Source organism: Ictidomys tridecemlineatus, chromosome 10 (genome assembly GCF_052094955.1).
Source record: "Ictidomys tridecemlineatus isolate mIctTri1 chromosome 10, mIctTri1.hap1, whole genome shotgun sequence".
In the NCBI taxonomy this organism is placed as follows: domain Eukaryota; kingdom Metazoa; phylum Chordata; class Mammalia; order Rodentia; family Sciuridae; genus Ictidomys; species Ictidomys tridecemlineatus.
This window is the reverse complement of record NC_135486.1, coordinates 2,928,072-2,954,377: the sequence shown is the minus strand read 5'-3', so window position 1 is coordinate 2,954,377 and position 26,306 is coordinate 2,928,072. Positions and strand designations below refer to the sequence as shown.

Genomic DNA, 26,306 nt, shown 5'->3' with positions numbered 1-26,306 from the left:
GTCCCAGCTTACCTGTACATTTAAAGACTGAGCAGCAGCCTGTAAACTTGTTCCAGCGAGCTGGACCTGTAAGTAAAGTAATAAAGGGAGGTTCTAGGCCAATACCGTTGGCATTCATCACCAGAGGTGTCCTCAACATTTATAGACTCTCCATTGAAGGCGTGTGGCTGAGAGAGAAGGTAAGTACAACGAGCTCATCTTACTGGGTGAAGACGTAATGGGAAAGTTCACAGTCCCCATCTCCACTAGAAGATGCTGCTGATTTTTTCTGAAGCTGTTTTCACCCTAACTGAGTATTCACAGGGTTTTACATCTGTATTGGATGTGCCTACTTAACATGTCTGTATTTACAGGATGCCTAGATCCTGAGCACTTAATTCATCTTTCACGTATGTTAAAGGACACATAAGAATAAGCTCCCTAACATATTAGTTTATCATTAAAAATGAGAACCATATACTTCTTTCATAATTTCCATGTATACAGAGTAAAACTTTCTTTTAAATCTTTTTGTTTTAATTAGTTATACGTGACAGTAGAAGGCACTTACTCACTTTGATAGATCATACATAGCAGAGTAAAACTTTCATATATGCATACCAACACAGGTAAATCCTTAAAATATTTAGCATCATAACTTAACATTTCTAGCTAAAATAATCTGTCCTATAAACCACACATGAAAGTTTGTCAAAATATTTACATTTCACACATTCAGAAAGTTCAAAATCACAGTTATGTTGAAATATGGGTATAGAGCCAGTCTACTCCCAGCAGCTCAGGAGGCTGAGGCAGGAGAGGCAGGAGGAGAGTTCAAGACCAGCCTCAGCAAAAGGGAAGGGCTAAGCAACTCAGTGAGACCCTGTCTCTAAATAAAATACAAAATAGGGCTGGGGATGTAGCTCAGCGGTCAAGTGCTCCTGAGTTCAATTCCTGATACCTGCCACCCCATCCCACCCACTCTCCCCCCATCCTCACATGCACGCGCGCGCGCGCGCGCGCGCACACACACACACACAAAGAATATGACAGGAATTAGACAGCCATTGTTTGGCAACTGTGAAAACTGTCTCAGGCAGGAGTCATCACTGGATGATCAACTACGGACAAGATTTGAGGAGTAACAGGAAATTGACAAGGTCTCAACTATTTCTCCCCAAGTGCTAATGACAAGAGCAAACTCGTACCTTTACAGTGGGCTAGGGCAGCAGTGACCAAGCAAGCACAGAGCAAGGATACTCGTGCCTCCTGCTAGGATGCACTGTGAGGAGCACCCACTCCCTGCATGGTAGGGAGAGAAAGGAGCACAACAATGCTCCCACCAATCGAGGATTCTGGCAAGGGACTGTACACTGGAGGAACAGAGCATCATGAATCACTCCAGGGCTCAAACTTGAGAGACTGGGAAATGGCTGTGTCACCAACAGGGAAGGCAGAAGTAGTTCCGCTCTGGATATACCACAGAGCATTAAGATGTTCTGAAGTTAATGGACTCGTGGAGTGAAGCGCTAAAATTCACTGACGCTAAGTCCTTTATTTGAAATGACTCTACTAACAGTGCTGTTAGTAAAGACTCCCCCAAAGGAAACAAAAACAGAAACTCCCCCTGCCGAGATTTATTGGAGAACACATTTTAGATCCACTGGACTCAAAGAGACCAACCTGAAGAGAGAATATTTACAGCATGCAGCCCAGGAGAGGCGAGCCCCAGCAGAGGAAGGGGTTTCAACACAGAGGTTTAAAGGAGATCAAGTTCTATGTGACTTTATTTAAACCATGATGTGATGCTCCTGGGCTAACACTTGTTGAGAAACAGGATATTTATGCAGTTTTGCAGAATCACTCCACAGATTATTAGTTACAAGGAGGAAACAGTGACTTACAGTGGATCAATCGGACAAACAGACCTTAGTTGAATGATCAAACTTAGTATTACAAAAACAGGACAAGGCAATATCCTATGCCTTTGGACACAATGTTTAGGAGTGTTTCTTTCAAAACCACTCCAGTCATGAGAAAACATCAAACAAACCCAAATGAGAGGTATTCTATAAAATAGCTGGTCTTTCTCTACTCTTCAAAATTGTCAGTATCATGAAAGACAAAGAGGCTGAGGAATTGTTCTGAACAAATGTGAAGACTAAACACAAAGTATGGACTGGATCATGGACAGAAAATATTTAAATAGTAACCATATATTAGAAAATAGTCTCATATCAGTGCTGAACTTCTGAAATTTGAATTGTAGTTTTTAACATAATGTTGTTTATAGGAAAAGCATATTTAAGTGTTTATAAGCAATCAGCCACAATGCCTGCAATGTACTCTCAAGTGATTTGAGAAAAAAATTCACATTTTCTATGTGTATATATGTACACACACAAACACAAAGAGCAATAAAGTAAATACCATAAAGCAGCAACCACTGGTGATTTCAGACAAACATTGTTCCACTGCAACTGTGTAGATTTGAAAGTTTTCAAAACAGAAGGATAAAATAAAAAAGAGAGCTGCCCTTTAACATTTGATTTTGCTAGTTTCTCACATTTTCCTAGGCTCAGCTGAAAAGGACATTTCTTTGGCTTCCATCCTTTTGCTAGGAGGTACTGGAGGGTCTGTGACCTTGGAGGCCCCAGAGCTGGTTCAAGGTTTGCAACCATCTTAGAATCTAGACCAAGGGGAAAAGACTGCATGCCATCCATGCACCTCCGCCAACTGTTAAAACTGTACATTTGGACCATGTTATGGCTTGGATGCTACATGCACCCCCGAAGGACCATGTGTTGAAAAGCTTGGGACCTAGTAGAAGAAAGCTAGGTCACTGAGGACATGCTGTCAAGGGGGACATTAGGACCTTGGCCCCTTCCTTTCCCTTCCTCTTTGCATCTTGGTCATCCTTTGGTGTGTGGCTTTGCTCCACCAAACATTCCTTACTATAATGCTCTGCTGTATCACTGGCCCGAAGCAACGGGGCCAAGCAACCACAGACTAAACTTCTGAAATTGTGAGCTAAAATCAATCTTTCCTTCATTAGTTGATTTTGCTCAGGAGTTCTGTTACAGTTCAGAAACCTGATTAATATAGAGTGACATACATCGAAGCCAATAAAAGATGCTTTCTATGTACAACATAATTAACTACATGCATAAAAGACATGACTCCCTTTAATGTCAGAGAACTTGTTGGAAGTTTAAATATGTTCTTAGAAGAAAATAAACATGATAACATTTTTATAGATTATGTTACGTTTCTCTGATTCAAAGATGCAGTTGTCCCTCCTATCCACAGGTAATACATTCCAATATTGGCCCCTCACTGATGTTTGAAACTGCAGATAACACCAGACCTGTGTATACTAGAATTTTTCTACAGAGAGATAGCTACAATAAAGCTTAATTTACAAATTAGGCCAGTAAGAGATTAGCAAAAAAATTAGAAACAAAATAGAGCAATTAAAACAACGTACTGCAACACACATCATTTGAAACTTGTGAACGGTTTCTGGAATTTCCATCATGGATAACAGAGACTGTAGGTAGGGGGCACAGCACAGACAAAGCCATGTGGCTAAGCACAGCATGGACAAGGCTTGGCCCTCGAGAAGCAGCTGGCTGTTGCCAACAACCCCCTCTGCATCTCTGGACAAATCACAGGCTTTGGAGTAGCTTTCCTGAATTTCATCTGTTTTCAGGTAGAGAAAAACTTCTTTTACAGTTTAGATAGTCTTATAGTATATTTTTATGAGAAGAGTAGAGCATCATGAAATGCATCCATTCACAGCAACTTAACATGAGAACACACAGCCTGGGAGGGTTCATGTGGGCTTATCACTGAGTTGCCGCCCCCATTAGGCATACTGTTACCAGCATCACTACTAGCAAATACATTGTAAGCATTAAATTAATTCTAGGCTTTGAGGAGAAACCACTAACATGTGAAGTGTGTCTCTTAATACAGAATTATGAACATAAATCAAGAAGTGGGATGCTCTGATCATATACCGCCTGTTTTCACTGCTAGCTTTCCACTGTCAATCAGCTCTCATATCCCAAAACTCTTAGGTGGCCAATGTTTGTTTTGTGCTCTCTTCCCCTTTACATTATAGGTATAACACAGATGAAGAGAATCCACGGTCTGTTTTAGACTCATGAAAAAAAAATTCCTCTGGTGTCTGGGTAATAAAGCTGAGGCAGGACTTTTTAAACCTCAAGCTAGGGGGGTCACAGTCGAGCAAAAGGCTCTGAGTAGTTGCCTGAATCAAAAGATTGGAAGCTGTTTCAAAGAAGGGATAGGAGCACTGCACCCAGAGTCCTATACCAGAGGTGACAGGCAGCAGTAATTTTGCCATTTTTGGAGGACTGACTTCAGTAGGCCACCACAAACTCACATCAGGCTCAGGATCTAGACCCAATGACCCAGATGTTACAGACATTCCATTCAACAAGAAATGCCCCCAGCCCCCGCCTGTGGCCTCAATGGCTGTCCAGTCAACTAAGGTGTACTGATTCCATGCTAACCATTTGGATGACACAATTAGATGGGATCAGTATAGGGTTTACTTAATTTTAAAAGTCTCACATTCTGAAAAAACTTCCCCAGGCCCTAGCACTTCAGGTCTCCATCTTTTACTCTCACTTATGATTGAGCAGAACATTCTACCTGATGGAGATGTCCAAGGAAAGCCTGGGCCTGGGCTGTTGAGATTGCTCCTCCAACAGGCACAGGCTGCTTCTGGAAGTCCAGACCATTGGTTTGTGTGCCTGGAAAGCAAGCGAAATGATTAGAACTACTACAAGAAAAATTTCAAACTGAAGAGAGTAACAGACTTCAGTTACCAATGTAACTGAATGTTCATAAGAACTTACTTTGCATAAGCACTTTTGAAATACCTCCAAGGAGAAGATGGGAATAAAAAAAAAAAAAGAAAATATAGTAAAATGGTTTCTCTTCAGAATATAGGACTACAAGACAAGTTTGTAACATAAACAATGAATTATAGCCATTATGTGGCACTATATCATTCTCACTATTGTAAAGAATGGTAGAGACAGAGTTCCAAAAGAGGCACCAAGCCTCTCTTCTACTCTCATCATACTTGATATTTGGCTTGGACAAAAGAAAAGCACTATGACTTTGCAAGAGCAAGGAGTTACTATTGATTTAAACCCTTTAATGAATGATGCCTCTGATGCCAAAGAAGTTCTTTATCCAGTAAGCACAATGAAAACCAAATAGTTGTACTGATTTCTCCAATTCCAAAGTATGGATTACTCCACACGGTATCCCCCAACCCCACATCCACCCCAGGGATCCAATCCAGGGCCTCATGCATGCCAGGCAAACACTCTAATCACTGACCTACATCCTAGCCAACTATACACATCTATTAGCAAGGGCTCTGCTCTAATTATATTTTTCAAAATGTTTTGCCAGTGCTTTTTAAAAATCTCTTATGCTGTGATTTCATGTTGGAACAGAACTGATTTTATGGAAGGACAGGGCACCCTAACACCCAGAAATATTTTCTCAGGAATATAATACATTGTTTTCAAACTCCTATATCCAGTTATTATTTTTAAAAAGCCAGAATACTTTATACTGAATAAAGCATAACTGACCAGGAGCCTCCAAAGTCTTCTGGTACAAGGACATTTCCTACAACTCCCACACCTCACCTTCCTACCCTTACACAATGTGGCCATGCCCTGGGCAGGCAGGAGAACAGAGCCAGAACCTGACTGCATCACTGTTAAGACCTCTCATTTTTGCCACCACATACCCTAATTTCTTAGGTATACTGCACGACCCGGAAGAGCTGTTTGAGGTCTCCTTAAGATAATCACAAGAGAAATGTGTGTGTGTGTGTGTGTGTGTGTGTGTATACACACACACACACACACACACACACACACACACTTCACTTCCTGAAAAAGTCACAGATCATTTCTTGTGATTTTCTTTCCTAAAGTCTCCCACTTTGGGAAACTTTAGGACTACCTAGACACAAAACAGTTAATGCATTTAAGAGTACAATTGTGTCAATTAATTAGAAACTAGCATGAAACAAATTTTAAAGTAATTAGAGTCACTTCCATAGCCAAATCCAGAAGTTTTACTATTTTAAAGTTGTGTTTTGTCATTAATTGCTGCTTTTCTCTCTATGCAGGAAATCATTACCTACATGAAGATTTTAAGTTGTACACCCTAAGATTATTTAGTCAATCATAACTCAGCAAAACTGGGCGAAAAGACTGTGTACTTTTGGAGAAATCTGTTCAAAACATACTAAATAAGCCAACATGGCTAAAAGATGAGATTAGGAAAACCAGAGCACTTAGAGATTCATTTCAATGAGAAGTCTTCCAGAGCCAACTATTTCACTCTTATGGAGTCAAAATTCTATACACTGGGCTGGGGATGTGGCTCAAATGGTAGCACGCTTGCCTAGCATGCGTGAGGTACTGGGTTCGATTCTCAGCACCACATAAAAATAAAAAAATAAAGACATTGTGTCCACCTAAAAGTAAAAAATATTTTTTAAAAAAATTCTACACCCTGAGTCCACCTTCCAGTTCCCATAAAAACGATGACAAACTCCTTGTAAGTCACAAATCATCACACAACAAGAGACTCGTTTCTGGTATCCCCGGCCAATGCTCTACAGTGGGCTGCTGCTAATCACAGTAGTAGCACTCAGCTGGGGCTCTGCCTGGCGGGGGGGGGGGGGGGGGGGGGGGGGGGGGGATGGGATTAAGGTATGGTCTTTGTACTGTAAACTTCAACATTTTTTACATATTAGGATGTTCTGACATCTTACAAAAACCTTTTGGCTGGAAAGAATCTGTTCTCCTGTCAATTCTTTTTTTTTTTTTTTTTTTAAAGAGGAGAGAGAGGAGAGAGAGAGAGAGAGAGAGAGAGAGAGAGAGAGAGGGAGGGAGGGAGGGAGGGAGGGAGGGAGGGAGGGAGAGAGGGAGAGAGGGAGAGAGGGAGAGAGGGAGGGAGGATTTTTTAATATTTATTTTCTAGTTTTCGGTGGACACAACATCTTTGTCAATTCTAAGAGCCCAAACTGACCAGTCCTGAGCCACATTTGCCCAGACTCTGGAGGCAACACTCCTCTGTCTCAGTCACCCTAGACCAGGTGCCAGGCCACCAGAGAACACTCCATGGGAAACTCAATACAGACAGTGGCCCTAACTTCCCTGCCCTTTTCTTCTCTGGCTCTGGGCCACCTTGGTGTCTTTTTCATGTGAGCCTGAATAGAGTGCCATGCTTTTTATTTTTAGGACCTGTAAGTGTAATAAACTTTGTCTTCCTGAGCCTTTACTGTGACCCTTTTTGTGGCTGTAACTAACTGACCATCTCCTAAAAGAACACAAGACAGTATTCCAAGGCACAAAGGTAACAAGAACACTCAGACAATATCTGAGATCAATACAGAGATGAAGATGCAAAAGCAGATAATTTCTTTCCTTTTTGAGGGGAGGACCAGGAATTGAACCTAGGGGCGCTTAACTACTGAGCCAGATCCCTAGTCCTTTTTAAAAATATTTTGTTTTGAGACAAGTTCTCACAAAGTTGCTTAGGGCCATGCTAAATTGATGACACTGGCCTTGAACTTGAAAAATCTTCCTGGCTCAGCCTCCTGAGCTGAGATTATAGGCCTGCACCACCATGCCTGGCAGACAATTTCTTTTAACAAGGTGCTAAAGCTTCACTGTAAGGTAAGGGTAGAAGTAAATAGATATTACATAGAAATCATTCTTATAAAACTGGACTAAAAGGAATGGAGAGGGGAACAGATGTACCTCCCACTCCTGCCCACAAATGAACTTGAGTGTGAGATGGTAGCAGGAGACAGGGTGTGAGGACAGAAGTCAAGCCATACAAGCCTTGCCTGCCTGGGAGAATAGGGACACTGGTAAAAAGAACCAGGGGGTTGAATTGTTGGGGGGAAAGGTGAATCAGTAAGATGAATAATATAAGACATCTGAGGACTGAGAAATTCAAAAAACATCTAAGAAAAATGGCCCTGAAGGCATTTAGAAATGACAGGTCAGGGCTAAAAATTCTGTAAGGTTGTCACCTAAAACAGTATTACTGAACTAAATCTCCAGAGATCTTAGTTCAGAGCTTCTAGAAACCTTAAGTGAACAAGGCTAGTTAGTGGAAGGGCTAAGTTACAATGACCAGGTCCTTGGATTCTGCCTAGTTATTCACATCAAAGTGATAGTTAAATTAAGAGAGAAGAGATGGGGTGTAACCAGTGGTGGAGTGCTCACCTGGCATGTGAGGCCCTGGGCTCACTCCACAGCATTGCATGCATGCAGAGAGAGAGAGAGAGAGAGAGAGAGAGAGAGAGAGAGAGAGAGAGAGAGAGAGATAGATCAATAAAGAATGGGTACAAATAAGAGTAGACTAAAGATGAGGGTACCTATATTAGGAGCCAGAAAGACAAAGAGCCAGAGAAGGACCAGTTAGAGCAGAAAAAACATTCAAGACTAGTCTCGGGAGCAGGAAGAAAAAGCTACAAGGAAGACATAATTTAATTAATGTCAAGTGGTACAGGGCACTGAAAAAGAAATTAATTTGAAGAAAATAGAGAAAAGGCAATAATACAGCTAAAACCAATAATTGATGAAACAGGGGAAAACATAATAGAAAGACATCAACTTAACTTACAAATTTCTGGTTAGATGAAATGAGAAAATGAGAGAAAGAGCAAGTAAAAAATTCAAGGATTAAGAAAAGGTCAATAAAATACTACAGTACTATTAATTAAAATGCATTCTGCAGTCATATATAACAAATTAGAATAAATAAATTTTTAAAAAAGACAATACTACAGATAACAAAAGATAAGGAGTATCATAAACCACTTCATGCTAATAAAATTAAAACAGAAATGGAAACCAGGAGCAGTGGCATACACCTGTAATTCCAGCAACTCAGGAGGCTGAGGAACTAAGCAATTTAGGGAGACCCTGTCTCAAAAACAAAAACAAAACCCCAAAACAAAACCTAAAAAACTTAGAAATTAACTCTCCAGAAAACATAAGAGTGACTCAAGAAATAGAAAATCCAGAGTCCCACAGCATTTATAGAAACTGGATTAGTAGGTAAAAATCTGAAAAAGAGAATACAAAGCTTATACAATTTGAGTATCTAAGGGTGCTTCAAATTCAAGGAACATGTAATTCCAGTGTTTCACAAACTTTTCTAGAGAACAATAACAAAACAAAATAAGAAATACTTCCTAATTCACTTAATGAGGCGAAATAACTTTAACCAGAAAAAAATACAAAAAAGAAAAAATAATACAAACTAGTTCAATTAATAAACACATATGGTAAAATCTTAACAGCAATAGCAAACCTTATAATAACCTTATAAAGATAATACATTATGTGTAAAGTGGGCTATTCCAGGAATACAAGGTTGGCTTGTGGTTTTTTTAAACAAACAAACAAATAAAAAATGAATAGGATTCACCAAATTTACTAATGGGGGAGGGAGAGTGGGAGGTGGCAGAAGCAAAGGGGTGGATTATAGCGTCATCTCAAAGGATGCAAAAGATACTCAGATAAAATGCAATATCCACTAAAAACTCAAGGTACAGGAATATAAATTTTCTCAACTTTATACTATGAAGCAACGCAAATAAACAAATGAATCTGAGGTGATAGCCAAACACCGAAAGCCACTAAGGTCAGCGTGCTAAGGCCACCTCCACAGCCACCACAAGAGGGGCTTTGCCAGCACAAGCAGCAGGGAAGGAGACATCTGGGCTGGAAAAGTCACTCTTCTTGGGTGGTCTGATTGCAGATGTGGAACATCTCAAGGACAATAATACTGTCACAGAAGCCCAAGTCTAACAAGGTGCAGCACAGAAGTCCATTGCAAAGCTGCCTTTGTCTAGGCCGAATGAAAAAACTTCAAGAGTTTATGTATAATACTTATGGAGTTCTGGGAATAAATATAACAAAGTACAGCAAGTTCTATAAGTAAAACATTATAAAGCTTTACCTAGACACGATAAAGAAGACAAATGTGTGGTACAGGAAGTCTCAACCTTGTAAATAGGTCAGTTCTCCCCCAAATTACCTATAGATTCAGAGAAATTTAATATTACGATTCCAACAAGTCATCTTCTGTCTTCTTTTCTCTCTTTTTCTGAACAGAGGGGTAGCTGATTCTAAAATTTAAATAGAAAGGCAAAGGACCAAAATCTTATTAAAACCTAGAGGGACTTTCATGATCAGTTGATTGAGACTTACTAAGAAACACTATTTTAGTTAGCTTTTGCTCTGTGGTGACTAAATGATCCACCCAGAACGTATGTAAAGGAGGAAAAGTTTATTTAGGGCACACATTTTCAGAGATCTCAATCCACAGAAGGATGGCTCCATTCAAGGTGAGCCTGAACATAATGGGGGAAGCATGTGGCAGAAGGAAGCAGCTCACATGGTGATCCGAAGCAGGAGGGCGGGGGACGAGGAGACTCCACTCTCCATATACAATATAGACATGCCCCCAATGGACCACTTCCTCCAGCCATACCCCATCTGCCTCCAGCCCCCACTCAGTTAATCCCATCGCGGATTATTCACTGATTGGGTTAAGACTCTTACAACCCAATCATTTCTCCTCTGAACTTTCATGCTTTGTCTCACATGTGAGCTTTTGAGGGATACCTCACATCCAAACCATAACTGACAGCAATAATCATGAGTGCAGGGATAAACAAATAAACCAGAGTCCAGAAACAGCTACAGCTGAAACAAGACAGAGGTGAGGAAAGGGTGAGCTATGACCCATCAGTGAGGAAAGGATGGAGTTTTCAATAAATAGGTAACTAAGTATCCATTTTGGGGGAAAAAGTAAGAAAGAAAGAGAAAGAAAGATTCAGAAGGATTAAAGGCTGAAACGTGATATGCAACACTATGATATTTTAAGAAAACCACACAAGAGAATATCACTGGGACCTTGGGAAAGGGTTTTTCTATCAGGCCCCCAAAGAGAAAGGACAAATTTATCTGCTTTAAAATTGAAGGCTCTGTTCATCAAAGGGTACAAAAATGATTGGAAAGGAGAAAATACTTGCAATCCATGCAAACAACAAGGGTTAATTAGTGTTCGGAATACACAAAGAACTCCTATGAATCAATAAGAAAAAGTCAACTCAATAGAAAAAGTGGGCCAAAAAAAAAAAAGATGAATAGGAATTTCACAAAAGAAACACAAATGGCCTATAAACACAACAGGCAAGAAGATGTTCAATGTCCTTGGAAATTAAGGAAATGCAAATTAAAATCCCAATAAGATATCATTTTTACTTGTAATTGTTGGATATGAGCCCCCCATTACTGCTAAACTCCCGTGTGAATGCAGGAACATCCAGAAGCGAGATGACTGGATTGTGAGTGCTATAGCCTATCAGTCCACGCTGGGTCCAAGGGACCGACTGGTGGTGACTCTAGACAGTTGGGGCTGGAGGAGGCAGTCCACAGCTGAGCAGCTTTCCTCCCCTGGGTCTTTCCCCCATAATTTGTTGCTTCATCTCAGATGCAGAGCAAATGGAGGCGGCTGTCTATGTGCAGAGACCTCTGACACCATGAAACTTTTGTTCCTCTAAGTCGTTCTCATCAGGTATCCTGGGCAACAGCAGTGCTAAAGCTGAGTAAAACAACATCCAATAAATTGGCTAAAATTACAAAGCTGGTTAATATGAACTTCTGGCAAGACTGAAATTCTCCTTCGTTGTTGGGAGCAATAGAAATCAGTCTTTGGGAGTCTGGTTGGCAGTCTTGGGTAACACCAGAAGTTCAGCAATTACACTATTAAGAAAATACTTGAGACTTTTTCACATATGTGAAATAAGTACAAAATTATTTATAGCAATACTGTTCTTAATAGCAAAACGTGTGCCCTAAATAAACATTTCCTCCTTTACAGAGGAAATACCCAAATGTTCATCTATAATAGAATGGACAGGAAAATTGTGAAATATTCATATAATGGGATCCTACAGCAGTGAAAATGAATCACAGATAAACATACTAACACAGATCTCAAAAACATCATAATCCAGCCACAGACTATAAACAGTATGACTCAATTTATAAATGGATATAGGCAAATCTAAGTAATGCATTATTTGAGGATAAATACACAGATGGGGAAAAAAAAATGAAAGAGATGACCACTGACAGTAAGTTTAGGACAGGGATTACCCTTGGGGGAGAAGAATGAAGTGTTACCAGGCAGACCTCCAGAGAACTTCTGAGCAGTGATCACATTCTATTTCTTGGCCAGAGTGGCAGATACACAAGTGCTTCAACAATACATACATGTTAAGAAAACATCCATGTCACATATACAATGTAATGTCACACACACATATTCATTGTTTTATATAAAATAACAAAATAAAGACATCAAGATTGACAAAACAGTACATGAAAATTTTAGGTCCACATCCAGACTTCCAGGAACCAAGGGAAAAGCCAAGGTAGGGGGTGATGGCATGACTTCCTTCAGCCAGGCCAGTCAGTCAGGGAGCGTGGGAGCCTGAGGATGGCAGTTCAAAGGCATAGGTGGAGAGGACACGGGAACCTGAGCACACTTAGGAGACCGAGACACTGAAGGTGTAAGGGATACAGGGGGCTAAAAGGTGGGGCAGGAACCTAAAGGGTATGAGAAGGGACTCAATTATGAGTGAGAAGCAGAGGATTACCAATGGAAAAGAAGAATTTTCCTCAGCCAGAGGCAAAAGAAAAGGAGGTGGGTAAAACAAACCCAGTGAAGAAGGAGGTAGTGGGCTTCAATTAGACAGCTAGAGTTTCTCCAGTAATCAGAGGGTAGTCACTTCCAAAACACAGAAACAGCAAAGCAAATAGAAAATATTTGGGCATATGCAATGATGTATATGACAGGGAATGAAATGAGGTGACTCCCAGGACAGTCCTGGTTATAACAAGGGTCCAGCTAAGACCGACTTTCATGGATTAGAGAACTAGAAAGTCCTCATCTGCTCCCTGTGTGAACAGATCACATTGACTCAGCTCTGCACAGGTTTTAGGTATTTAAACAGCAGCCCGAATGCCTCTGTCCTTGTTCCCAGCTTTCTAACACAGCAGCAATAGTTTATATCTCCCAATTATTACAAAAACACATTTGGAACCTCTCCACCCTTGGGGGAAAGGAAGAAGAGAAATAAAATTGAGCTAACAGAATAGGTAAATCACAAACAACTATGCTTGGTCAAAGACGACAAACTCAAAAGGCTACAATGGATGATATTATAGGACATTTCAGAAGAGGTAAAAGTGGAAGGGAGTATTTTAAAAAGAACTAGCCAACTCCTTATTTTACAAATAAGAAAGCAAAGAAATACTTCCATGGTGCCTACCTTTACCATTCCCCTTCTTCAGCACTTGCTTGCTTCCCTACACACCACAATTTCTGTTACAACCACTTTAAAGAACACTAGTAACTCCTACTGTCAAATCCAAGAGTTCTGACCTCTTGACCACACTGAATACTAACTTCATGAACTCCCTGTCTGGTTCACTTCTGATCTCTATAGTTTTTCTTTCTAATTCAACATGAGCACTGCTCAACAACTTTCTGTGATGCGTACCTGGTATCCAACAGGGCAGCCACTGGCCCACACAAGGCCACCAGGAACTAAACATAACTTAGCCAGTGTGATTAAGGAGCTAGTTTTAATTTCATGTTTTCCTAGTGACAGTGCACAACTCCCTTTGGTCTGCCAGCCCTGGCCTGGAGAGTCTGAAGCTCTTTCCATAGCCTCCCCAATGCCTCTGCAGTAATGCAGACCTCTCTTTGCATGAACACATCTCTACCTCCCACACCATCACCTGCAGTGCCACAAGGCACCACTTCAGAACTGAAGTGTGCCACCTCACTGCCAAGTCCGCTCTCCCCAGAGAATGACACCATATCCAGCTCACCCCACACCAAGCACAGGCATTCATTTTGCATTATGTCTATTCCCTCTTCCTTTTCTTACCCACCCTTAGTCTCTTCCCCCCAATGGCTCATTATATTTGACCCCCAATTTCTACTACTGCTGCTCTAGGCTAGGATGCTTTGGAATGGATCTAACTGAATGAGTAACAGAATATAGTTTTTTGCTTCAAGCCAAGATGTAAAGTGTAACAGGGCTAGAAAATTCTTTTATATAAAAATTCTTTTATTCCTGTTGGGAAAAAATTATGACAAGAGCAACATGACACAAAAGTCAGCTGCCCTCTAAGAGAAGAAAGAGAAAATTATAGACAATCTCTAATAATTTGTGCATAAAGCAGTCTTTTAGAAACAGATCCTCTCATTAGTGTTCCACATTCATATACTAGTAATGAATAAAAGTAGATACTACTTTTAAAATTTAAAATTTATTATTAGGTTATTGCTGGCAATAGGATCAACTGATCACTCTCTCATTTAACAAAGGTATAATCATACTTCAGGTGGTACTTTTTACTATCCTTACAGGTTTAGTGATTATAGCTCCCTTTCCCCCTTCTATACTTAAAAACTAACCAACCAACCACATGCACCAGGGCCATATTTTCAACAAGCGGTGGCCAAAACCTGTTAACAAACGTACAACTCCTATCAACTCAAACCCTGGAGGAAGGCCTACCTTTCTGATGTGCGTTCTGACACCTGATGAACTCTTCACTGTGCTCTTGAGGTCCTCTGGGAGTGGTCAGCTACTGTCAGTGGCCCCTGGAATTACCCATTATTGAAAACGTCCCTGTGAAGGACTCCAAAAAATTTGGTATTGGGATTTCTACCCTCAGGCTTATAGGAGCATCTTACTCAGTGCAGAATGAAAGCCACAGTAAATTATGTATAAACATTAAGATTATGATGATAATGAAAGAAATGGCCTCTAAGTAAATGTAAGTTTCAAGGGAAGCTAGTCCTTCAGAATCTGAAGTCTGCCATTGCTCTACTCTGGTTTGATGAGATTTTTACCTGAGGCCTGTTCTCTAGTGATTTTCAGATGTTACTCCTGAAAACGCTTGTATTTTCAGGCACATTTTTGGAAATGTTTCCAAAGTGCCAGTTCAAGACATCAAATTATTAAGAAGAATACTAGCTTATTTACTGGGACCCTGGTCTTCAGGATCCTTTCTCCTCATTCTGGAGAAAATGACCTCTGATCATTCTCTTTATGAATATAATTTACTAATTTCAGCCATGGTATTAGTAAATTCCACAAGACAAACATCACTGGTTACTAAGAACTTCTCATGAATGATATTTTTGTAATACTACTTCATAAATGCACATTAGTTTACATTAATAAATTTCTTTGGCCTTTTCATTTGCCCAAAAAATCTTACCATTAATCTCTGGATCGGGGGTGGAGGGAGGGAAGACCTCTGGATAGAAAATGAAGTAAAACAGGACAGGATATGGAAGTCTTACATCTATCATAATTCAGGTGGGAAAAGAGTAGAGTTAACCGACTAGAAAGTCAGTAACTTAACAGGTTCACTGCTTTACAAGAAAATAAGTTTTCATATTTCAAAACCTATATTATCAGAAAAAAATTACATAAAACTTGATATTTAAAAACAGGTCCTTTTTACCTTCCTTCATTATCAAAACTAAGTCTAAAAAGCCCAGGTAAATTTATAAAAACAATGAGCTGGAGGAAAGAGCAGTGGCTGCACTGCAGGGGAGGACCGGGAATGGTCACTGGTTCTGAGGATGGCTGACCGAGGACGTGTCTGGGCATCAAGGCACAACAGCAGCACCCTGAAGGAATGGGAGACCTCAGGACGCAGCTGGCGGCTCTCCCTCCCTAACTGGACTCCTGCTGCTTCCAAGGATCAAACCCTGCCCATCACCATCTCATTTAAATGCTACCCTCAAGGCACACTGGAGGCTCTACCTTCTTCAAACCCTTCCCTGGTCCTCCAAGTCAGAAACAGTTTCTCCCTACAGTGGATTCTTATATACCTTTTATGAAACTTCTCAATTTCTGCTGTATTCTCAAACATCTACAACATTAATTTCTCGAGAACAAAATCACTATCTTATTCAAGGTTTAGTACTTCCACTAAGTACACTAGGGCAGACTGGGCACTGGAGACAAAAACAAGTCTTCCATTCTTCCCTACTGTAGAAAAAGGGTGCACATTTTTTTGAAAATTTTTTTTAGTTGTAGATGGACACAAAACCTTTTATTTATTTATTTTTACGTGGTGCTGAGGATTGAACGTGCTAGGTGAGTGCTCCACCTCTGAGCTACAACCCCAGCTCAGGGTGCACATTTTTTCATTCTCAAAATTTATCCTCATTCTGCACTTCCTTTATCACAGCCTTTCCTCTGTCAGTTAGGTTTCTTCCTTCTCTTCACCCATGATGGTTCCTTCCACCAACATACTCAAATTTCCCCCACTGACCAACATATTGCACCCCTCCATATCTGCTCTTGAACTACCTACCACCACCTAGCCAGAATCAGTGGGCTGCTAACCCTTTGAAGACTGAAAGAGGCTGGTCTTTTTGCACTGGACCTAATAACACTAACTATGATATGGTACATACAGAAGACACAAACCTGAACAAGTCTAAACTACAGATTTTCTGTGAACACATAGGGTCATCTGACTAAAATACACTCACTGTTAATATTGGTTTTGAATCATGAAAACTTATTTTCTTGTAAAGCAGTGTACCTTGTTAAGTCACTGACTTTCTAGTCGGTTAACTCTACCTCTTTTCCCACCTGAATTATGATAGATATAAGATTTACTTTTTAAAATAAATCATAGAGAAAGACAAACAAGCATAATGCCAACATAATCTTAAATAATTTTTAAGATCATTCTCCTTAAAATCTCACAAGTCAATATCATAATAATTATAAACATTCGAGAAAAGATGATCAACACAAGTATTCTGAATCCAGAAAATATCAGATTTCAATATGGCAATGGAACTTAAACATTAGAGAAACAGATAATTAAGACTTCTGTTGCTCTCAAGTGAATGTAAAGACCCATAAAGTGGAAGTAATTTATAACTTTACTAAAGCAGCAAATGCCCCAGTAAACAAATGGGAAGTAAGCTACTCTAGTTCAGAGTTGATGGCTGATCATGTCACATTTGATCCAGCTACCTGTTATTGCATTAGCAAAAGCTCTTTTAAAAACAAAACAAAACAAAACAAAAACAATAATAATGTACTTTCTTTGTAAGGAGGAAATCAAGTTCCACTAGTGGTGTTGGGAATAAGGACTTATATGAAAGTGCCAGCTCTTAGCTCCCCCTTATCTAAACAGATAATGCTCAGCTCCATAATGAGAACAAGTCTGTCAAGCACCGAATATGATAAGAGGCAAGAAATTCACAAGACTGTTTCAAGGAGTGCTGCAGCCAGGAGTTATCTCAGAGCTGTGGAAATGGTTTAGGACTGAATGAATACAAAGTATGGCTTAAATTTTCATTTTTATTTTGTTACACTTCATGGGGAAAAATCATATTCAGGGTACAAATACTCTATTTCCTAGTTGCTTTGGTGTCTCAATTTCCTAGTCCCTGAAATAACATATAACTTGTCATAAGAACTGCTATCGGGAATGTGTACAGTGCTTAGGATTTTCTAAAACAAGCCACCGGGTTTTATTATAGTTTGTAGCTGCTCAATAAGACATGGCAGGCACTGAAACTGTGATGTTAAAGCAAATATGGGGATTCCTTTTTTTTTTTTAATTAGTTGCTCATGACAATACAATGATCTTGACATATCATACATTTAGCCAATCCCTAAAAACCAAATGCCGAGTGTCTTCTTTGATATAAGAGGGGTGACTCAAAATAGAGAAGGGAGGAAGAGCATGACAAATATGGGCATTCTAATGAGGCCCATATAGTGAATATTTTAAGTATTCTCCAATCCTTCTGTCAGTCTGTTTCTATTCCCTTGACAGAAAAACAGGGTCTTGTCTTTGAAGCTATTCTTTAGCCAAGTGTGTCCCACCCACTCTCCTCTGACCTCCTAGTGTGATCAACAGCATTTTTTCTCTCTGCAAAGGTATGTACCTTTGGCTGTGGCCAAAGTACCCACACTGGCACAGGCACCAATGCCCCAACACACAGGAAGATGGGGCAAAAACAGGGTTGGAGGAATAACAGGAAGGAGACTGTGGCTGATGATTCAGGAAGAATTCAATGGTACCCCCCATACCCCTTCTCAGGAACCTAAAGCAGTCTACCGCACTTTTCGGTCAGAGTGACAGGAGACACCTTTAATGTAACCCAGTTGCACATGTTAACTTTACAGCTCAGTTCACACAAAGAGGTAGAAACATTTTAGAGATGACAAGGTTAATAGGTGTCTCCAGGTATAGGATAGCCTATAGTAGAAACCACACAGGCAGGAACATTGGTTCAACCCACCCATCTACCACGAATTAAAAAGTTTTGTGGCCAATAGAGGCAGAAAACAGTTTCAAGGGTGCCTCATTCTTGCCATCTCCCAGAGTCAGGCACATTTTTTAAAAAAACAGCCAAAGAGGGAGGTCTCTCTGCAAGTGGAAACCTGTCTCTCTAGAAATGCCACCTCCTGTGCATCCTACCCATGGTACTCTTTTCAATGCAGCCTAATACTTGGAATCCAAGCTCTTCCAGAAATGGGAGTCTCTGCACATCTCCAGCAGATGATAAAGATACATAGCCAAATGTCCCCTGAGCAATATACTGACTTAACAAGAGTATGGGCTGCGGAGACCAACATTCTTTTAATGGATTCACCTTTCTCTCATGGGGCTTGAGTTTTCTCATTTATATGATAATGATAATTAATTTTCTCTTGATCAAAGGTTTAATCGTGTGTAAATTTTAAAAAATGAAATAAAAGAATGTATTAGAAATGAGTGTGTTTATAACTACTTAACAAAATATGGACTTTTTAACATAACTTATAACGAATATGGGGTGGATGAGATTTACTATTCTGATCAACGTCTATAACAAGCGACACTCTGAACAGCACGATCACGGTGCAGCTGGCACTATGCTTCACACTTCACGAACTTTCTCTCATCTAATACTCCTAATGACCTATGAAACATTCCCATTGAATAATTGAATAAATTCAGTCTCAAAACGATTGGGGAAATTGCCTAAAGTCACACAGTCATTAAGTGGTAAATCCATAATTCATACCCTGAACTATCTGACCCAAACAACTATTCCCATAACGATTCTGTAGTTTCTGATAGATGGAAGCAGAAAGATAAAGCAATCTGCAGAAGAAAGTTAGATAATATTAAACAACTGCACTTGGTGCAACTACTAAATAATATTTGACAACTCAATGTGCAAACTGTTCTGTACAAGCCAAATATATGTCCAAGTGAAGTGGCAAGTTTCTTCTATCAGCTCTATCTCATCTAATTAAAAAGCTAGATCAGAGACTACTTCTTACCTGTAGCGTCATCTCCACTCTCCATCGACGGTTTACTGGTTTCTGACGGATTGTTCATTCTTGAGTCTGTAATAAAGCAGAGGGGAATACGATTTTTAACTCAGAGTAAAGATGGGCTAAGAAGGCACCCCTCCCCCACCAAAAAAAAAAAAAGAAAAGAAAAGAAAAAGGAAAAGGGTTAACTAATGTCACATTCATACAGTTAGTTCAGGGACATATCAAGCTAAACGTTACAAACTGTAATAGAAGTAACCTGAAAGAAATTCAGGATCCCTGGGATCCTGATGGCAACCACAAATAAATTACCTTTCTAAAGAATTTTAATATGGATAATAGATGGGGTAGTAACTCAAAAGAAAATACGTCTAAGAAAAATATACTTCTTCCCTTCCTCAACCAAACTAATCTAAGTCAAAGTAATATTAGGTCAAATATATACCTCAAGCAAAAACCGGTACAAAAGTTATACCAGCAGACACAACAGAAATCTCTAAATTAGACTTCAAGACTGAATTGTAACCATGTCCACTTAGAATCTTATCACCCAGACATCTCAAATGAACCTGCTAATTTGAGTTTACTTCTTTCAGTGCTATCTATGTAAACAAGTTCGTTTCCACCAGGATTTTCACCAAGCTGTATAAAATAGTGTCCTAGAAAACACGCAGGAGAGGAGTCAAGAACAACACTGTTATTCTACCTCTTTAAAAGGGATTTTTTTAAAAAAGTAAACATCTTGTTCTATATCTACTGCAAACTAAAACTTGGAATATTTACAATCAAAGAAGTTTATTAACAAAAAAGTTCTACTTTTTCCAACTATTTAACTGTAGTTATTAGAGAAGAATAAACACTTCAACTAGGAATGACAGCATTGATTTGAAGTCCTGACCATGTGTCCATTAAGCTGCAGCATCCACATGCACAAAGTGCTAAGGAAAAAAAGATCAAGAGCCCTTTTTTGATAAAATTTCATATCCAATCTACAGGCTATGTAACAGCCTCTCAAACTGTAAGCTTTTGTGCCTGTTTGTCTTTTGGGCTTAGACGGTATAGTGTATCCTTGGTTTGTTCTATAGATATTTAAAAGCATAAAGTTTGTGTCTGTGGTCATAAATGAGGACAGTTCTACAACTTCCTTTCCCCACTGTCCAGAAAATTTTAAATATCATCTGAAAGCATACTAAGGTTTGAAAGAAACAGGTGTGCGACTTAGTGAAAAACAGCTTTCTGAATGACTTACCCAACTCTTATGAAAGTTAACAAAGATCACAAGTTTAACAGAAATGCCATTAGGAATGCAAATGGCTTAATGCTTCTCTTAGAATGTATTTTAAAGGAAAGTAGAAAAAATAATAAATAAGTTAACATTGATAAAAAGGGTAACGATTTCCCACATATAGGGACATCATAGAAACAAAGCAAGCACAAATCGTTGACTCACGAGCCTGACCCTGCATAATTCATGTCCTTATTTCCACATTTATAAGTTAAAAATTATGTCACAGGTATTTTATGTGAATCTCCTAAGGACCAATCACTGAATTGTCAAAGAGTTTCAAGGGCATTTAATGAAATTACTTCAAACATACCAAAGAGAATAAAACAATAAAATTCTGATTAACTGCAACAACAATGATAAGACTATTTCAATGATATTGACTGTTAGTTGAAAGTAGTAGACATAATTTCTAATTCAACAATAAATGTTAAAAAATCTCAAAAAGGTATTTTCCTTTTGTTTCTTGAGTTTCCAACTTAGTAAATGTAAAAGAGTAAAAACAAGTAAATTCTTCTTTGACATCTGAAATCATCTTCTCTCTAGCCAGTATAAAAAATTCACGTCTACGCCCCTGAGCTGACTAGACACAGTGAGACCAACACGAAGTCTACAGGCTGCTCCTGAATTCCTGACATCCATGTACTGCTCATCACGTGCCCTTTAGATGGGGATTTTTATTGTGGGGGACCATGTAACTACTACCTTGGGTTCAGGCCATGCCTTCTGCATAAGAATTCATCCATCTTCAGAATGATCAATTTATTTTCCCTTGGCAACTGGGAAGGTGACGGAAGTAGCCTCAATTTTCAAGTAGGGAAAATGACACACAGGAAAAGAAAAATCATCAGCAGAAGTTTTAAACTTAAGGTATCCAACTCCAGGAGTTTCTATCCCCTGACTTTTCTGGTGACTACAATAACCTAAAAAGGTTTTATTAATACTATAGAGAAATAAACAAAACTCCACACAAAATATGGCCACCAGGAGCCACCATCTGCCTCAATACCAGAATGCCTCTATCTATTTTAAATCTCAGTCAACCAAAGGCGGTGTATACATTAAAATTAAAGTAGGATACCTCCCTCTCTAAAGGCTTGCTTGTCTATAGGGAAAACTCTTTTAAGATAAGCTTTCCAATACTTAAAACCATAGTTTTCTACTAAAGATAGTTGGTTTCAACACAAAAATAAGGACTAATCTTGGAATTTTAAAAGTTCATAATGTCTAAAATTTGGAAATGGGTCAATACATAAGGTGCAGTCAACACTACAATGTTGCAATAGTATGTACGGAAACAATTCTAGAGGTGGCTCCACTTCATTTTTCACTGATACTAGGTTTGCAAAAATTTTATTAATATGTTCATTTTATATTAGTTAGGTACAGTTCAAACCTTGTTTCTGATTTTAAAACGTTTTTTAGAATTTATATTAAATGCTTTCCACAGAAGTCCCCCAAAAGTAAAAAACATCTCCATTGAGGTCAAATTCTCAATCCACACTATTTATTCAAAGTACCCTCGGAACCAGAAGAGCCAACATAGGGAGGGACCACAGCTCACTCAAGCACACATAGTGCTTTGCAAATGCTTTCCTTCTTCCCCACTCAACCACCTCTCCCCCCTCCCTTGCCTTGGCTGCATGTGATTAAGCATTTAAGCATAGTCAACCCCTCACATGCTATTTCCATATTAAAGCTTCTAAGAAAGAACTGTGCTGGTACCCACCTAGAACACAGTCACTGCAGTCCAGCATCGCTGTGAAGTCTTCTAGAGGTGTGGACAATCCAAAGCAAGCAAGAAACAGGTAGCGGTCTGGGGTGGGGGAAAGAAGGTAGTACTATTTCTAACAAATCTGCACCATGTTCTTCAGAGAACAGGGTGGGGAGTGGAAAGTGGATTAACAGGAGAAGCAAAATACAACTTCAGTTACACCATAGCAATCTTCAGCTGAATAAGGAAACTTCAGTTGCTCAGAGGAGTTTTAGTCTCTCCTACCAGCTAGGACTGACATTGTCAAGGCAACTGAAGCATGAAAAGTTCCCCTTTTTGTAATAAAATAGAAACAAAGATTGCAGCTGGCAGTTTCCATAATGAAGCTTAATCAGTATGCGCGTGATTAGGGCCTTATGCAAATCTCTCCTCGTTAGCACAGCAGCCAGCACTTTGAAGTCCAGGAACAATTCATTTACAGAATACACTGAAAGCACTCCCTGCATAATTTAAATCATTGCATAAATATTTATCAGCTCATTTGCATATTAATTGGCAGTGCATGAAGGGAAAAATTATCTCCTGAGTGCCAGCATAATAATTAGGAGGATAAAATGTGATTTCTTCCAATGGTCTGGCTTCTTGGACTTAACTTGAGATAGTACCAAGGGAGAAGGGAGGGACAGGAGACAGAGTTCTGTTAAAATGCCACTGAAATGACACGTACAAATTAGAAACAACTCTACAGACTTAAGCACCTTTAATCTTATTCCTGCTGGCAACAATGACTTCAGTAATAAGAGGATTTGCAAAAAGCTTTTCCACACAATCCAAATAATCCCAAGGAAACAATTAGCAAGGTAGAAGCAGAACCCAGGGCTGTCAAGATGGTGCCATTCTACTGATAGGGAATTTTCCAGTTATTAACACACAGTCAGGAGAAAGTCCTACTTAGAACATGGCAACAGTACAAATGTGGAAGCAGGACAGAGTGTATGAAAGTATCTTTGAGGGTATGGAACTCATTATTTGCAAATCTTTTTATACTACCAAATTAACAGAAGAGATTAGTGGAATGCCACAAATTAAGCAGTGTCCTTTCTCTCATGAAAACCAATCTCATGTGAAAGAAGGCAGTATGCTACTCAAGAGTACAGATCTTCAGCAAAAGGGCTAAGCAAACTATGGAATTACTCAGTATTTTCAAGTAAATTTCACTTGATGGATCTCTCCCTTCCTTTCTACATCCTTATCAAACAAGGCTGATTCAATTTACAAGGTAAATGATCAACATAAAACCTTTTGGGCGTTACACAATAATGTTATATCCTAATCATCACAGACAATTCAGGAGAAGGTTTATAAAAAGTCCATAAAGCATTATTACCCATTTTAAGAATAAGGAAATAGGTACAGAGAACTAAAACCCTTTTTATGCAATATTACATTAATAATTTGAGGTCAGGGTTTAAAATGAGATTTTGCTAGTTTCAAACTCAGGGTTCTTGACTTTTACCATACAGTGTGGCTAAGGAACATGTTCAGGGGCCACACTAGAATTTTTGTGTAATGAGGAAGCAGACTAGTCACTTGTGGCCAAGGCACTGTGCTCCACAGTCAGGTGTGCACAGACACATGTAAAAGGGCCCTGGATAGAGTTCTCAAGGGGAGCAGCCCACTATGACCTGCTTTTTTAAATTTAGAAATCCTCTTCAAGCATGCCAAACATCTAACTTTTAAAATATGCATATAGCTTTCCTGAACATTAAGGATGAAATTAAATTTCACATGCATACAAGGAAATGAAAAAGATTTTTTTTAAAAAATCAGGAGCCTTTAAAAATATTTCCTTGAAACTCAGTAACTTAGAAACAAAAATCTTTCTTAGATAAACATTCTACTTATCTTGCTAGTTTTTCTCTTTTACAGAATCACAAAATGCTTAATAGAGTAGGGGAGAAACTTAACACCACCACTTAGTTCCCGTGACACCTCTTGAAGCTCCTTCCCTCTGGAGTCGGAATGTACTCATCTCTAACATGCTGAGAAGGTTGCTATGGGGTAAGTGTGCTCATGCTTCTCAGTCTAGAGTAAGAGACAGCTGCACAAGGAGACACTTGAAAAACATGGGACAGCTTTTAAAAATCATCACTTTTGTTCATGAAGAATTCACACCACTTTGTATCAAAATAAGCAACAATGTATCACAGAACAGAAAACACATTTTGAATGAGGTAGACTGTGTAAGGCATGGTGAGAAAAGGTGAGGTGCAATGATGACAGAGAACACAGCAGCACTAACACCGGTCCTATTCCTCCTCTGACCCTGACCGCCTGTACTACTTACAGAATTGCACCACCATTCATCATCTGCACTTTTGTACTTTGCACAGTGACACCTTCAACGCACCCTTTCTTTGCCAATTTGGTCTTTCATCTTTAGACAGGGATGGCTTGGGCCTAGAGTCAATCAATGTGTTTGCTGATTGGTACCCCACAGATACAGTACCTTGGTGGCATAGTTACCAGCCACAACAGACCAAGAGAGTCCCACAGGGCCTCTGCACTGCAAGAAGGCCAAAGCTTACACAAGCCACTGTCCAGAGTGGGACTCTGCTCACCTTCACTATAGGCAGCTGACTCTGCTACAGTGGGATGTTCAGAAAAAGCCCTTCCTGCTACACTTGATGCAGGCACCCTGCGAGTTCTAGAGGGTATACAAAAATATACTTTTGTATTTCAAATACAAAAGTCTGTCCCGGCCTCTACAGATGGACTAGGGACTTGGGGAGAGATGGCTACCATCTTTCCCCTGATTTCTCCAACTACAGCCCATTCATATCCAATAGAAAAGGATAGATAACTCTGGCCACAAAGTCAAAAGTTCATTTCATTTGTCCTCCGAAATATCAACAAAGAATCAACCAGATTAAAACTAAACCCAAAAGAAAAAAGCAAAACCACTTCTTTAAGGAACAACAACAAAAAATTCTGAAATGTCTGTGGGTCATTCACACTTCAGCATGAACTGATCCCACCCAACTGCCTTCCTTCAACACTGGGTTTCCACTGGAGAAGAGACCAATAAATACTCAATTAAAACAGCTTCAGGTAATTTCGACTAAGAGAGGGAGGTGAAGGAATGGGGTGCACAGAATGCACAAAGAACAGGAAATGGTTGTACAGACATGTGAAAAGGAGTTGAAAGGGCAGAGTTCAAAGTCAAATATTTCAAAATTATGTCTAAAATTTGCCTTCCTTTTCCCCTAATAGGGGGAAAGCATGTTCTTTGAAGACCTAGAATTCATGGTTATTTTTTTTTTTTTAAAGAGAGAGAGAGAGAGAATTTTTTTTTAATATTTATTTTTTGGCAGACACAACATCTTTATATGTGGTGCTGAGAATTGAACCCGGGCTGCACGCATGCCAGGCAAGCATGCTACCGCTTGAGCCACATCTCCAGCCCAGAATTCATGGTTATTAATACTAAAATAATTCTACACTCATGAACAAAGTTTTGGGCTAGTCTAGATCTCACTAGAAAAGAAAATGAGGGCAATAACAACCAAATTACAAACTAGGGTTTGAAAACACCTTCTGTGTGTGAGTTAACTGAGACGGGCTTGTACTCTCCCTTACTAAACCATCAGCATCCACCCTGGTCATGCTCCAGAAGAACAGCTGTTTGTACACACTGTTCTGTATTGACTGCTCCTGGTCCAAGAGGCAGAGATGTCTTACTAAACAACTACTCCTGGTCACCTCCCTGCTGTCTCACAAGGGACTGCAGTTCTATTTCACCCCAGGCATCCTTTTAAATCTTCATCCTTTTTCAA

At 39.5% G+C, this 26,306-nt stretch overlaps 1 protein-coding gene across 13 annotated transcripts in view; it reads right to left on the bottom strand.

The window, feature by feature from the left end:
* Positions 1-26,306, bottom strand: part of Pou2f1 (POU class 2 homeobox 1) — a 147,200-nt gene that overhangs the window by 48,305 nt on the left and 72,589 nt on the right. For 3 of the 13 annotated variants that reach the window (XM_078022246.1, XM_078022247.1, XM_078022239.1), the window contains exons 2-5: positions 19,478-19,546; positions 4,866-4,889; positions 4,660-4,760; positions 13-66 (exon numbers count right to left, since the gene is read on the bottom strand). In XM_078022246.1, coding sequence (XP_077878372.1) covers positions 13-66; positions 4,660-4,760; positions 4,866-4,889; positions 19,478-19,546 — 248 coding nt within the window. Of the gene's footprint in view, positions 1-12; positions 67-4,659; positions 4,761-4,865; positions 4,890-8,282; positions 8,351-14,671; positions 14,758-19,477; positions 19,547-21,461; positions 22,442-22,485; positions 24,247-26,306 lie in introns of those variants that run through there. The other 10 variants (XM_078022243.1, XM_078022241.1, XM_021722692.3 and 7 more) reach the window with 10 other exon arrangements.